The sequence below is a fragment of the Macrobrachium rosenbergii genome, chromosome 52, assembly GCF_040412425.1.
Source record: "Macrobrachium rosenbergii isolate ZJJX-2024 chromosome 52, ASM4041242v1, whole genome shotgun sequence".
In the NCBI taxonomy this organism is placed as follows: Eukaryota; Metazoa; Arthropoda; class Malacostraca; order Decapoda; family Palaemonidae; genus Macrobrachium; species Macrobrachium rosenbergii.
In genome coordinates, this window is record NC_089792.1 from 26,787,064 (window position 1) to 26,803,453 (window position 16,390).

Sequence of the window (16,390 nt, forward strand, 5' to 3'; positions counted from 1 at the left end):
AAACATCCAAAAAGCCACCGAACAACTCAGGTCTAACAATCCCTTCATTTTCCATTATCCCAAATCCATCGGGAGTTCACTCATTAACGTATACTTAAATAACAAAGGGGAAGAAGCCGGAGTTTACAAGATACCGTGTAGCAATTGTAATGACATTTACGTAGGCGAGACAGGTAGATCACTCTCGCAAAGAATAACAGAGCACAAAAGATCAGTGCGTTACGCTTCGGAGAGTTCGGGGATTTTCCTACATACCAGAAATACAGGACATGTCATAAACTGGAGTGGGGCGGAGTTGGTTTTCAAAAGTAGCTGTCCGTACAAAAGAAAGATGCTGGAATCTGCTATCATCAATCAAACCAACAATATGAACCTGTCAGGAGGACATTGGAAATCAGACGACATCGACGCTTTAATCCTCAGACCCCTCCTGAAGAAGATGACCCAAGAAATGCGACCTCCAGATCCGTCGCCAAAAGGGAGCTAATGAGGCCAAAAACCACTAGGGAATTGGTCATTCTCCTCCTTCTTAGGAAATGGTCACCTTCATACCATCGGAGACTTAAGGCCACACCTTTATGTTTTGTATATATACCCTTGTAACATTTCATCTGTCCATATTCTACCAGTGAACAGGGCACAGAAGCAAGTGCCCAAATATATGGTTTCAACGTTTATATAGTGTTTTAAGGACCTTCTTATATTCATATATATGTATATAGTGTTTTATATATATATATCTATATATATATATATATATATATATATATATATATATATATATATATATATATATATATATATATATATATATATATATATATATATATATATATATATATATATATATATATATATATATATATATATATATATATATATATATATATATATATATATACAGGCAGTCCCCGGTTAACGGTGGGCTTGGTTAATGGTGATCCAGTTTTATGGTACTTGTCTAGCGACGAAAATCGGCAATTTTTGGTGCTGAAAATCGCTGATTTCTGCTTATTGGCACCGTAATTGGTTATTGGCGTTAATACATGCCTAACAGAGGCACTGATAACTGAAAATCAGCACTTTTCGGCGCTGATTAGCCGAAAAAGCACCGGAAATCGCCGATTTTTGGTTAGTGGCGGTTTTCAGTTACCATCACACCCCCAGAACTGAACCCCCGCCGATAACCGAGGACTGCCTGTATATATATATATAATATATATATATATGTGTATATTATCATATATTTAGAAAATATGTGTCCCTGTGTGTCCATATATCATGTATTGAAATCAAATTTCATGGCAGCTGGAGGAGACCCACTTGGGGGGGGGGACAAATGTAGACGTCCTAACACCATATCGTATGATTTTGGGAGACAGAAAACCATTAGGGAAGAAGAACCAGTCAGGACAGTAATTGGGCTGCTATGCTGACTCTTTGTTAGTCTTAACTATAAGACCTATTTCCCTTCGACCTATGTGCTGGTTGGTAATGCTTCTTCTAGATCTACCAATGTCCTGTGCCCATCCCTAGAAATCGAATGGGGTGTCTCGTGACCCCTCTCTGTGACTTCAAGTCAGACCTCCACAGCGCTAAGCTGGTGCTGTTCTTCCCTCTTACACTGGCCACGTGATAGGACTTCTGTGGCCGGAACTCATTTTTTGCAAGCGAGCTCCATGCACAGATGCAATAAGATACATCTTGAAGTTGCAAGTAACGCTGGTGCTCTTTTCCTTCTCGTGAATTTCTCTCCATTTTCAGTATTTCCAACCTTTCATTCTCCCAAAACAAAGCCCCTTTGTTTCCCACAGCCTAGCATGCACATTTGCCCTCATGACTTGTTCCAAGCTTAAATTAAGTTTGTTCTGTGATAATAATTAGAGCATTCCCACCATAGTGTTACCATGTACTAATTAAAGCTAACTGATAATTTCCTCCATTGTGAACAAGTAATTTAATGTGAAAGAAACCCCATGTATCAGAATGCTAACCTGGAATTCTTTTCCAGAATCCTGTTATCTGACCCCCCCCCGAGTGTTTTGTCCCTGCCCTTGTGAACCAAATAGCCTTAGACGTTTAACTTAGATATGACCAGCCCCTTGTCTGCGTTCACTTTGTGCTAAAATCACCATTATTATTTATTAGCCAGTCTCAACAGCAGTGGGTTTCATTTGCATTTATTTATTTACTTGCTACGTATAGTCTTGCTTTTATTGCACATTGCATGTGCCTTGTTTGCTGCTCAGTCAGCCATTTCATATTAATTTTCTGATTCCTCAGCTTGTAAATAAACTAAATTTAAAGTTACCTGACTGGTTTGAAAGGCAACCTTCCCATTCTCTGTTAAATAGATGTAATATCAAGGTAAGTCCTTGATAAAGTCATCTTAGTAATTACATTTATTGCTTACGTTCTGAGCTCTAGGTGTTGGGCCCTAAGGCAAATTACATTTAAAATCCAATTTAACCCTTAAACGCCGAGCCTCTATTTACAAAAGTGTCTGCTGTATGCCAGCAACGTTCGGGAGTTAGCGCCGAAAGCGGAAAAAAGTTTTTTCAAAAATCACAGCACACTTAGTTTTTAAGATTAAGAGTTCATTTTTGGCTCCATTTTTTCACATTGCCTGAAGTTTTGTATGCAACCATCAGAAATGAAAAAAATCATTATCATATATAAATATTGAAATATATGACAGTGCAAAAAATAATTTCATATATAATTGTATACAAATCGCGCTGAGAGCAAAACAGTTAATGGTAATGAGTTTTTTTTTTCTTTGTATTGTACACTAAATTGCAATGATTTTGGTATATAACAAATTGTAAAATGATCAAAGCAACACAGAGAAAATATTATCACAAAATGATGCATGAATTAAGTAATGTATGGATGTAAAAATTTTTTTTTTCGAAAATTCACCATAAATCGAAATATTGTGCTAGAGACTTCTCGTTTGTTGCAAAATGAAGGTAAATGATTTAATATTACTAGAATGTAAGAGTTTTAGCTTACAATTGCATTTTTTTTACCATTTCGGTCGAGTCAAATTTGACCGAAGGTTGAAATTTTTTGTAGTGGACGTACGGTACGTCCACTCAGCACCTGACAGACAATTTTAGTCAACGCACGATACGTCCAGTTGGCGTTTAAGGGTTAAGCAGAATTCTGCATTCCATCAAAATATTTATATCCATGTGTAATGAAAGTCATTGTGATGTGAAAATTTTTGTAAAAAAAAAATTTGCACCAGTTTTTCAATGTTTTGTGGACTACTAATACTTTTCAAAATTAAAAGCTGTCATGTTGTGGCTGCATTTGGTGGTGAGAAGTTCATGCTGACCATTCAGAAAAAGCTTTAACCTGCTGACCTGGTCAGAAGTCCAGGTCCACCTGTATTCATTATTAAATTTTTGAATGCTTTAGTAAAAAAAAAATTTAATATGAATGCAGGTAAACCTGGACTTATGACCAAGTAGTGGGTTACAGCTTTTTCTGAATGGTCATGTGATACATACTGTAAGTTTAACTCCTTTTAGGAAAGAAATATTGCTATTTTGAGTTCTTCTCTTTCCTTTACACATCATCCACACAAGTTTTTTTCTTTACACATTTTCCTAACTTTCTCCATATCATGTACGAAGAAAGGACTCGCCCTTCCCCTTAGTATTGTAGTAGAATAAGGTTACAGTATATTTAAAAACAAAAAACACTTGAATAACTTGCAAGGATATTACCTGCAAATAACTTTTAAAACAGAACTTGCAAATCTTTACCCTGTATCAGTACTGCTCATCTCATTAAAACAGAACAAAAACATATAAAGTGCCCTTCGAATACCAGTCTCAAAAAAATTATCAGAAAAAAAGACAATGAATACAACTTTCCTTAAAAAGCAAAACTTTAACTAGTATAAGTAAAATAACAGGCTAATTAATGCTATCAACATCAATACCTGATCATGATAGAAACATAATTAATCTTGAATCAGAATACCCAAAAGTATATACTGTACTGTAAAACCTTTTCAAAAGTTGACCTACAAGGACATAATTCATGTTTCCTAATGTCATTCTCTCTACGGCTTATGTAATTTTGACAATGTTGTTGGCAAACAAGAAAATCAGAGCTTCCATAACTTATTTTCCATGGAAAGCTTTTTACTCAAAGGCATAAACTTTTCTTTAATTTTTTACACACTGGAAGCCAGGATAAACCTGTGATTATATAAAAAAAACTTACCTTTATCAAGACACATACTATAGCACTGAAGAAACATGCAATATAACTTGTTAAAAAGGTTTCTTTTGCACATCTAGTCTCATTACAGCAAACTAGAAGATCTGGGAGACCAGTCATATTTAAAGAATAAAGATATAAATTGTGATTTTCTAAATGCAAAACTATAAACTCTTATAAACATATGCCTACCACAAACATACAAGGCTCCAAAAATATACAAAAACTTGATATGTCCTTCAGAATAATGTCAATTTGAAGTTAGTAAAAATATCTAGTTTTCTTGAAAATAAACTTGCATGTTTCTTCTCGGCAAACTATGCAAAATGAAGCAATCCATGCAAAACAACATGAAAGGGTACTTTTATTTACCTGTATATGATGTGGATTTTGATCCATATGACCACCTGCAGGCTGCTTCATCCCAACCCCTCTGTCATCAGGATGTATAGGGCCATCTTGAGGGTAACGATAATCTCCTTCACGATACTGATCATATGCATAAGAATCACGATAATAATTGTCACGGTAACGATCATCATACTCTCTATCATAGGAGTCATATCTAAAGTTGTCCTGATATCTCTGATCTTGATATGAGTCTCTAGGCTCCCTGCGATAATAGTCATCTCGGTCATTGTAAGCATCCCGATAACTATCGTACGACTGAGGATAATCACTCCAACCAGAACGACTAGATTCACTGTAACTACCAGAATAATCTTGTGAAGGCAAGGGAGCTCGGGAAGAAGAATAATAATCACTGTGAGAAGTATAAGAGTCTCGAGGATCAATCAATGGTCTGTGAGGTAATTCAGGTGGAGGGCCTAAAATAGCTTGAGGGGATGGTCTTGGTGCATTTAATATATTATGAGTTGGCCTTTGCACTGACTGAATAGGAGGCATTCGATGCATGTCAGGAGGTGGATGATGCTCAGGAGGTGGAGGCTGATGAGGTCCTTGAATAGGAGGTCCATGTTGGTGGGGTGGTCCATGAGGTGGAGGACCTTGTGGAGGTGGTGGGCCATGGGAAGGGGGACCATGGGGAGGGGGTTGTGCAGCCACTGGAGGAGGAGGGTGAGGAGGTGGCGGCATAGAATGCTGTGAAGGTGGCCCCTGGTGGTGCGGCGGAGGAATATTCTGAGAAGGAGGACCTTGAGGATGTGGTGGTCGATCTTGTGAAGGTGAGTAATACATTCTCTGCGGGTGTTGTGGATGCCCATAATCAGGAGCCATATTCTGCTGTTGGGAACGAGGCATGTTATCATACCGAGATGGTGGCTGTCCTCTGTTCTGATGCTGATCCATACCTCCACGAAATTGCTGGGGCTGATTAATTTGTGGACGGGGCCCAACTTGATTTTGTTGGTGAGCCATTTTCCTAAATCCTTGCTTTTGATGTTGGTTAGGAGTATTTTGTAGCTTCTGTTTAACTGGAACATTATTCTGTTGATTCGGTGGTACTCTGTTGATAGCAGGATTATCTGGAGACAAAAGGAAAATAAATTTTTAAATAGGGTTATGTATAACAGAATTTTAAGGCACAAACTGATAAAATTGCTGTACTTTACTAAAAGCCAGTTTTTGTATGACTGCTCTGAACACTAATTTCAAAGCATATCACATACTGTAACTGCACTACAAGTACACCAAACTAGTTTCAAACATTTCCCAATTTATGTTATTCTATTTCATCAACAATGATACTGCAACAAAACCAAATTAAAGGTATTCTCACGTGATAAAATTCTATGCACTGTATTTTTCAATCAAGTTACAAGTACACCCTCTCTAAAACTGTAACTTTGTATGTGATATTAGTTCACTGGGAAAGCACAGAATACTGTATACATGGACACAGATGACTCAAAGGCTTATTAGTCATTCTGAAGGAGACACCTTAAAAAACATGAACAAAAATTACATGAGGGTGTCTATAACTTTAAATAATTTAACCTAGCCTAACCTGACAGGTAGTGTGGCATTACAGTACATTCCACAATGAGACTTATCTTATGCAGTAATAGGATAAACTTCAATAGTGGCAGGTGTTGAACCTTTTTTTGTTCCTACTCCCAACCACTGAATCTAGTTTGGTTACTACCTAAGGTGCATTGCTTCTTGTAATCTATTTTATCTGTTCCATTGACTATCTTGATATCCATACTGTCTGACACTTGATAATTTAATTTGGGTGCTCTTGCCTGTATTGCTTCAACCTTTTCAAATTCCCATTCAGAGCACTGAATAGGTGTACTAAAAATTTAATTCATCTTATTTACAGAACTTTCTTTTCAACTTCTGTAAAATGCTTTGGAGGGTTAAGTCTCTTAGTAATCATGACTCTTAGATTTCTTTCTTGGTGACAACTCTGTCTCTCCTTGCCAATTACATCATACTTTGTGATTTGGTTTTAATTAACTGTATACATAACTTAGCATTTCCCCAAGCTGAAAAGCATCTACCATTTTACTGGTCAATCACTTATTCGCTCTGTCTTTTACAACTGTTTTATTGTTCCATTATTATCAGCAGTGATACTCTTTTTATGCCATCAGTGAACTAGCTTATTTGGAAGTCAGCCCTTGTTCAGGTTATTTATGTGGTTAATGAAGAGCCAAGGACAAAGCATCTAACCCCTAAGGCACTCTTATCCTTGATTTTTTTGTCGACAAGGATGACCTACTGATAAAAACTAATGTCTGTTACATTGTCAGGCTTTAACTAATTTCTAATTCAACTACGACACCATTCTTCTCTACCTTTGTCAATAATATTTTATAATGGCACCTTGTCAAATGCCTTCTCCATATCCAAACTTACTTTTATATGTGTAGTCCCAAACATGTCACACAGTCAAAAAGACAGGATCATCACAGCCTTTCACTATGAAATCCATGCATGCCATCTAGACGCAGATCATTTGATTTTAAATGTATGTCATCTATTTCAAAGATTTGAACATATTTTCCAAAGAATTCACTTTAGTCTGACAGACATGTAGTTCCCTGCTTTATCCTCTGAACACCTTGGAAAATGGTGCAATCTTTTGTAGTTTCCAACCCTTCACTACTTTTTTCATGTGAGGGTACTTTAAACTGTTTAAGAGGAGAGGAAACTTAATCTTCAATCACAACTGTGTAAAATCACCTAGGCCCTTGTGTTTCAATTTCTTTTTGTATTTCTACTACTCCTTCAGTTAATTCTACTTCTTTAACAGCTCCATTCATTTGTTAACTGAATGCTAAGATTATTTGAGGGTAACACCTCAAAAAACTGTAATGTCACAATAACATAAGGAAAGGTACAGTTACAGAAAACAGAATTAACAGAAGGAATAGTGTTTTCATCTGTGCACACACACTAGGAAATTATTCACATAACACTTCTGCTATAACTATGGCACTAGCAATAATTTTGGTATCTTCATCTTTTACAGACTCTAGTGTATTCCTAATTTGATTCTTTTCCTCAAGATACAAGTTTGTGAAATATTAAAGCTTATAAGTAAATATGGAAAAGCTAACTTTACAACTAAAGCACTAATCATATAGGGCAAGCTATAAAATCAACTTATTACATGTGGTGAATTTCCCCGCAATATATTTGGAGATACATTTTACAGAAAAAACCGCGAATGCTGAACCGTGATCTAGCGGGGGTCCACTGTGTGTGTGTATAAATAAATAAATATATATATGTATATGTATATATATATATATATATATATATAATATATATATATATATATATAATATATATATATATATATATATATATATATATATATATAAATATATAAATATATAACCAAAAGTAAGAAAAAAATTCTGTAAATCATTATGTTACTGAGAGTAGCTAAGGACCTCACAAAAAGATTGCAGTTTTTTTTATAAAATTTTTTGAATGCTCCGTCAGGTTTTGTTTCCCGGGTCAAAAATATATCTGAAAAAATTCATTAATAGGTGGATTTTTAGACACTGGGCAATTTCACTAACTATACCGTCATCAAGTAAAAAATTAATCTGGGAGGCTTAAAAGATTTTTCGAAGTATGACTATTTTAAAGCAATATTAATCATTAATTACAGAAATTGAAGTCCAACCCACAACTGATTTTCACGAATCACAGGAACTTTGATACACAAGCCACCACTTATGACATTCCAAAGAGTACGGGAGTGTTTTGAGTCTCAAATATATTCATCACTTGTAATAGAAATTATTTCCCAGTTTACAACACTGTTGATTCTGGGGGGAGCTTCACGGTGCCGTCTAAAAAGAATCAATGGAAGAAATAATGGCTATAAATGCACGGATACCGAGACATGTTTTCAGATAATAAAAATTTGGAGTTTTTTTCAATGATTGGCCTTATGTTTTACTTTCCCTTTCACTCAATACTCATCTTGGAACAACATATCCGGGCTGCTGCCTTGTCTGGCAAGGAGGTGAGTGCCATTTCCTTCTGGGCAATTTAGACTTGTTTGTTGTTACTGCCTCTTTGTGTTGTTCCCTGAACACACAGTTTTGTCGAGCACCCTAGTGCACCAAGACACAGTCTTCACATCATAAGCCACTGCACCTGTACCTGAGATACAGAGTGCCACAACAGCATATCTGCCCATAAGGATCATTACTCCTTCAGGATTGCTCTATCAGTGTGACCTCTGCACAGCACACTCAGCCCCAGTGCCACCTTATTAAGAAGGTGCCACCCCAACAAAGTGCCACCAAGTTACTAATAGGTGGACACTTTCACTAATTACAGATTTTTCGATGTCACAGACCCTTCCCTAGACATCTTAAAAGAAATTATTTCTTTAAACAAGTCATTAGAACAGCGGGACCAAGCCCTCATTTTCAACACGGGCAAGGACACAGGTTAGAACCCCACAGATGGGACTGCTCTGTAAATCATCCAGTGATTGAAAGAACAGCTTAATGACATATCAATCCAGCAGGAGAGAGCAGAAACATAGAAGATCAGAGGAAGTATGAAACAGCTTTTGTTTTGTAGGGCAATTTTCAAGAAAAACAGCTATCAATCAAATGTTAAAGTAAAATCTTAAGGACAGTGACCTCCTCTCCAAGCTCTCAAAGGAGAAGTGAGTTAGCTCTTAGGGGCAGAGAGAGCTTGAGCTGGGGCAAGATTTGAAAATCATTAAAACCATAAATTTAGATAAAAATGTGTCCAAAGCTAAAAGCTAGCTGTCTAACAAGCCTCCAACCCCACCACACCTGTTAAAACTTCTTGTGTGCCTCATGCTCAATATCTAGTATTAATGCTCTGATTCCTAAATGGACAGATTGGAGATGAGCCAAAACAATTTGCGATGGTTGGGGAGGAAGTGCCTGAAGCACTCTTTGAGAACTACACCACCACTGAGATGGAGAGGGCTGCCCCTGTACTTGCTAAAGATGATAAAAGAAGGCAAAGCCACAAAAAACATATTTTATAGCTTCAAGAACCTTTTCAGCTTTGAATATTGAGCTGGACACGTACTGAGAGGGAACAAATTAGAACCATCAGACATTCAATGGGTGATCACTGAAGAAATTCGCTTCATTGAAATAAACCCTGGAGATACTGTGGAGAATAGTGTTTTGCAGAGATTTAGTCTCAAAACCTAGGAAGTTGGTTGGGACTGGGCTGAATGGGCCTATTAAAAACCAATTTACAAAATCAGGACAACGCTGGCTCAACGCCATGGCGTGATCACAGAGTTCAGGACCTGTTCAACTGGAACATACTGGAGGATCTCTTTCTAGTGTGTTCCTGGACCATTTCCTTCTGGGGAACTTGTTTGTACTGCCTGTTGTTCCCTGACCTCAATGACAAGCAAGTCTTCACATAAGCCACTGCACCCTGAGATACAAACAAAAGCACTCCCAGAAGCTTGTCATATTCAGTTGAAAAAGGCTTTATGCCTAATCAAATATTTGTGACACTGACTGACAGGACTCTTTTGGAAGAAAAGACTTCCAGAGGACCTATATTACTAAAAAGGAAAAGAACTCATTGCCAGGCTAGAAACCAATGAAAGATAGGCTAACTTTGTTTTGTGTGCAAAGGCTAGTGGTAATTTAAAAATAAAGCCTCTGTTGGTCTACCACTCTGAAACCTCTAGAATTTTTAAGAAACATAGCTGTTAAGCACTGAGTAAGTTAAATGTTATGTGGAAGTAAAACCCTAAAGATTGTGTAACAAGGCAAATTTTTAGTGAGTGGATTTCTGAAGTGTCTGCCCCCCACTGTAGAACACAAAAATACCTTGAGAAAAACAATTTGCCACTCAAGGAACTTCTCACCTCAATGACAAGCAACCAAAACACTCACAGAAGTTTGTCGACATTGCCCTTGCCCACTCCCCCAGACATGGAATATGAGTTAGCAGATGAATTTAGCTGGCTGAAAATAAAATTTTTGCCACTAAGAACAACCTCACTAATACAGCCCACGGACCAGCAAGTCATTTCTAACTTCAAAAAAAAAAAATGTTTTGAGGAAAACAATTTGCACTGTTCCATTTTAGGTGTTGCCCTTGCCCACTCGCCAGACATGACCAGAGTGAAACTGGCTGAAAATAAAATTTTTTGCCACTAAGAACAACCACCTTGCCCACGGACCAGCAGGTCATTTCTGGAAAAACTGTACGCCAATATTTCCATATTTTGAGTTGTGTTAGGCTAATAGACAAAGCATGGACATTTGTCTCTAAGAGCAACTTGGAGAAACCTTTGGCCTGATGGGGTTCATCTTAGGGACTCTGAATGTTTTGATGGCCCTAGTCAGCTTGCAGCTGACCCTGAAGCTGAGCCCATTCCTCTGTCTGACCCAGATGTTGAGGAAGTTGTTTCTATGGCAAAGTCCATGAGCTTGGAGGTCAGTGCTGGTGATGTTGAGGCGCTGGTTGACAAACACAGCACTGAACTCGCAACAGAGGAACTCCAGGAACTTCAAAAGGAACAGCAGAAGATTTTGGCTGACGAGATGTCTGGAGAGGAGGAAAGCAAGAGGGAGTCAACTTCTTCATAAATCAAAGAAATGCTTCTTCATTGGGAGAAATTCCAAGTTTTTCTAAAAGAATCATCTTGATGAGGAACTAGTTATGCCATGCTATTAATATGTTGATGATAATTTAGTTAACCCTTATAGAAAACAATTAAATGCCAACAGCAGACCACATTAGACAAAGAGTTTATTTTAATGTTGGATTCCTTCATATCTTGGCCGAGCATGAAATTTTCTCAAGACAACCTCACCCAGCTCAAAAACAATGTCCTCGGACTTAAACACCCTCCTCTCTGATATTTATCCTTACCAGGGATGTGCTTTCTCGAAGTACTTGCCTTTAAGCTTTAGGTGACTGGCACTAGTACTGTCCAAAGACATCTCTTCTGTTGCATCCATTACTTACAAAAGCCACCTTGATTTCCAATGTTGTTGTTGGTTCCATTCTCTGCATTCGACTTCTCTCATATGGGTCCTTTATTCCCATCAGAAGCTCCTATGCATCACCCATCCTCCTCCACTGTACTTCAAGTTAATTACAATTTAGTTTATCTATAGTAAAATGCTTTTGAAACAAAATTTCTATAAAATCCTCATGCCTTCTATTCAATCTTCTAATGAACATGGCTAATTATAATAAATGGGTCTGTATCAAACTTATTCTAAAACCATAGTATTTTGCTACCAGCTTTTAGTCAACATACAGTACTGCTCCATATGATGATTTAATTTAAAAATAAAAGCAATTGCAATTTTACAATAAGTATATTTTTCAACAGGAATTAAGATTTCTCCTTGTTAATGGCTTTACTCTTATGTATTATGCAGGTATTGTAAACATGATAAAGCTGTGCATTTGAGCCTCAGCAAAATTACCAAGTGTAAACAAAGGGTACATGACCTAGAGGCTTCAACACACTATTGTATCTAAATAAGGTTGTAAATACACTATTATGTACTGCATACTTTTTATTGGTTTCCATTATATCAATGCATATAAATTAATATAATTCTAATTTCTTTCCCAGAAGCCTAAGGGGTCTTGCCATCCGATTAAATAGCAAACGCATTAATCAATCTCTTGATTTTTTCATTTTAACCATTATGCATTATTTTACTCTTACTCCCCCGACCCCCTTCTGGCAGTATGAAGATAATCTATAGTGAAGGTGTTTGCCAAAGGTACAAAGCCACTACCAAGTCCTTAGTCTAACCCTTGGATATTCATAACACTTTGACTACTCTCCTAACCTTATGTATCTGTAAGCTTGACTTTTTATTTTAATATACTGTTAACACTTTGTTTCTCATCTGCTACTTAACTTTCCCACCCAATCATGTACTGTATGTATTTGTATCTAATTTACACCACCTGCGTATCTGACGGTTTACTGATTTTTGAAAAGTTCACATGTCCACAAGACACCAGACATTATCAGGGAGGTAAATTCCCAGAAAATCTTTCAAAACCCAAATTCTAATTTCTGTAAATAAAAATCTTCACCTATAATCCTTTAGTCTTTTTCTCTGGCTGCACACAGTAACAAAATAGTTTATCATCTCAAGACACCTTTGCACTTGTTGAAAAAATATATATCCTTAAACCAATTATCAATCTAGGAAGGGAGGTCAGACCTCCCTTACTATATTCAGCAGATATGGAAATGGCTCACAGGCAAGAGGGGTGGGATCATAAAAATCCCATTTGCCATTCTAGTTTGGGAGTCCAGTATAATTCAGTCTGGCTGGCTGATTCACTTGGCCCAACAATATGGTACACCCCAAGAATCCATTCCCTCAAAATATGTTTGTTGATGATGCCAATATAATTTGTTCAAGAATTAATTCAGAACTCATCATCCAGATGAAAATATGCAGAACTCAACCTCAACTCATCCAGATGAAAATAAGGATGTTACTTACAGCCCCATGCACCAATCAAAATACCCAAAAATGCAACCACTTCAAGTTCTATTAAACAGCCTCCCAGATCACTTGTCACCAACGAAAATCTGATGATTCTCCTTGTGGAATACATTTTTATCTACTGTATTTATTAACCCTTTTAACGCCAAGCCCTATTTACAAAATCTCTGTTCCTAACCAATGCTTTAAAAATCACAGCACGAAAGATTAAGAGTTCATTTTTGGCTCATTTTTTTTTGTCATTGGCTGAAGTTTAGTATGCAACCACCAGAAATGAAAAAATATCATTATCATATATAAATATTGGAATATATGACAGCTTTATAATTGTATACAAATCGCAAATCGGTTAAAGCTAATGAGTTAATTTTTTTAGTTGTATTGTACTAAATTGCAATGATTTTGGTATATAACAAATTTTAAAACGATCAAAAACAACACAGAAAAATATTATCACAAAATGATGCATGAATTAAGAAGTTCAATGAAAATTTTTTTCAAAAATTCACCATAAATCGATATTTGTGCTAGAGACTTCCCGTTTGTTGAAAAATGACAATATTACTAGACTGTAAGTGTTTTAGCTGTATTTATTAATTTATCATTTCTTTTAAATAAGTTGAGATCGAATTTTTTCTATTTATCGAGATTTATATGGAAATATTTCAAAACTGATAAAAGTTACATCCATGAGTTATTTTTTGTTGTATTCCTACATGAAATTGCGCAAATTTCATATATAAAACTTTATGTAACGACTAATATAAAGCGATGCAAATATTACGACAAGTCAGTGGAATTTCTGAGATGTTGGGCTTGTTCCATATGAAAGTGTTTTTTTAAATTCACCATAAATCGAAATATTGTGCTAGAGACTTTATATCCAAAATTTGTTAAACTTGAATATTACTAGAATGTAAGAGTTTTAAAAATTGCATTTTTACCATTTCGCTTCTTTTGAAAAAAGTTATCGTGATTTATGTGAAAATATTTCAAAACTGATAAAAGTTACAACCATGAGCTATTTTCTGTTGTATTCTAGATGCGCACAATTCTATAAAAAGTTTATGTAACGACTACTGTAAACGATGCAAAACATTACGACAACACGATGAAAGAATTTCTGAGATGTTCCAGACAGATGTAGAGAAAAAATTTTTTTTCAGAAATTCAGATAAATCAAAATATTGTGCTAGAGACTTCCAGTTTGAAAATGAAGACATGATTGAATATTACTAGAATGTAAGAGTTTTAGCTTATAATTGCGTTTTTTACCATTTCGAGAGAGAAAGTTGACTTTGAAATTTTGGCAGTTATTTTGATTTATATGAAAATATTTCAAAACTGATAAAGGCTACAACCATTTATTTTCTGTTGTATTCTGCACTAACATTTCCAAATAAAACTTTATGTAACATAATATAAAACTGCAAACATTACGACAACGTGAAAAAATTTCTCCTTAAAAAAGTTTTTTCAAAAATTCACCATAAATCGAAATATTGTGCTAGAGACTTCCAATTGGTTGCAAAATGAAGGTAAATGATTGAATATTACTAGATCGTAAGAGTTTTAGCTTAAAATTGTGTTTTTGACCATTTCGGTCAAGTCAAAGTTGACCACTTGAAATTTTGGCAGTTATCGTGGTTTATATGAAAATATTTCCAAACTGATAAAGCTACAACCATGGGTTGTATTTGCTGTATTGTACATGAAACTGCGCACATTTTCATATATAAAACTTTATGTAACGGCTAATATAGAACAGTGCAAAAATTACGACAAAATGACAAAAGAATTTATGAAATTTTTGGCTGAGTTACTGCCCGTGCATCAGAAAAAGTTTTTTCAAAAATTCACCATAAATCGAAATATTGTGCTAGAGACTTCCAATTTGTTGCAAAATGAAGGTACATGATTGAATATTACTAGAATGTAAGAGTTTTAGCTCAATTGCGTTTTTCGACCATTTCGGTCGAAAAAAGTTGACCGATTGAAATTTTTGTAGTCAATGTAATACGTCCAGCACAACAGACAATTTTAGTCAACATATGATTCAATAGTTTAAGGGTTAATTTACTTTTTCCTTTTAAATAAGTGAGATCTCTTCTTTCTTACAATATTTCCCTTTACCTCCTCTTACTTCTTCCTAGTGAACACCATATTCTTTGGAAGCTTGAATTCCAAGTCAGTGGCCGCTGTGCAATTGTTCCATATGAATAGGTTCCTTCTGAATAATAATAATAATATTCCCCCTTTGTTCTGTATATACATTAAAATATTTGTGGCTTTTTAAAAGAAAACTGGTTTATATGTGTCATCTCTAAAACAACTCTTAAAAATTAATATATATAAAGAAATGGAAGTGTCTGCATCCAGTCTTCAAGATATAAGTAAGTTCAAGCAGGAGAGTGACTGACTGTTTTACATTACAGTACCTTAGAGAAAAAATCTTCACCTACAATCCCTTAGCCTTTTTCTCTGGCTGCACACAGTAACAGAAATAGTTTGTCATCTCAAGACACTTTGCACATGTTGTAAAAACATATATCCTTAAACCAATTATCAATCTAACAAGCTTTTTGGTGTGCGCCACGCCTGCTGAAATCTGGCGCTGCAGTCTCCCCTACCCTCCTGATCCACTACCTACCACATTCCCACCCGGGGTGGACAAACAGGTTCACAGGAGGAGGTTGGATCTCTCTCGTACCTTCTATTCCCCTATCTACCTCCCCCAAGAGCAGACAAACCGGTTTGCAGGGGGTGGGTGGCTGTGTCATGTCTCCCCTACTGTCTCCTGAGGAGGACTAACAAGATCCACTTGGATTTATTATTATAGATTATACAGTTCTGTTTTCAATCATGTATAGACAGTAAAACATATTGGAATATATAACTTTTCAGGCATCAAAAAAAGTGCAAATAATGTTGCAATGTAACACATCTGTCAACAATTCAACAGCATTTATATACTCAAACTTGTCACGAGTTCAGGTTTTGGTGTTGCCTTGGCCCAGGTAGATTACATGACACTTGATAGCAAATTATGCTATCAGGAACCATTTTCTGCATGTTTATTCCAATTTAAATATAGATTTTCCCCTCTATTCCATTTCCTTGTATGTGTTTCCTTATAATACCTGTACTGTGAATTAAGTTTCATTAACCTTCAACTTTTATTATTAAAGGATATAATATAGTTTAAGGCATAA

General features: G+C 35.9%; 1 protein-coding gene across 2 annotated transcripts in view; it reads right to left on the reverse strand.

The window, feature by feature from the left end:
• LOC136833773 (ataxin-2 homolog) overlaps positions 1–16,390 on the reverse strand; it is a 283,147-nt gene that overhangs the window by 84,344 nt on the left and 182,413 nt on the right. For both annotated transcript variants that reach the window (XM_067096025.1, XM_067096024.1), the window contains exon 10: positions 4,612–5,723. In XM_067096025.1, coding sequence (XP_066952126.1) covers positions 4,612–5,723 — 1,112 coding nt within the window. The remainder of the gene's footprint in view (positions 1–4,611; positions 5,724–16,390) is intronic.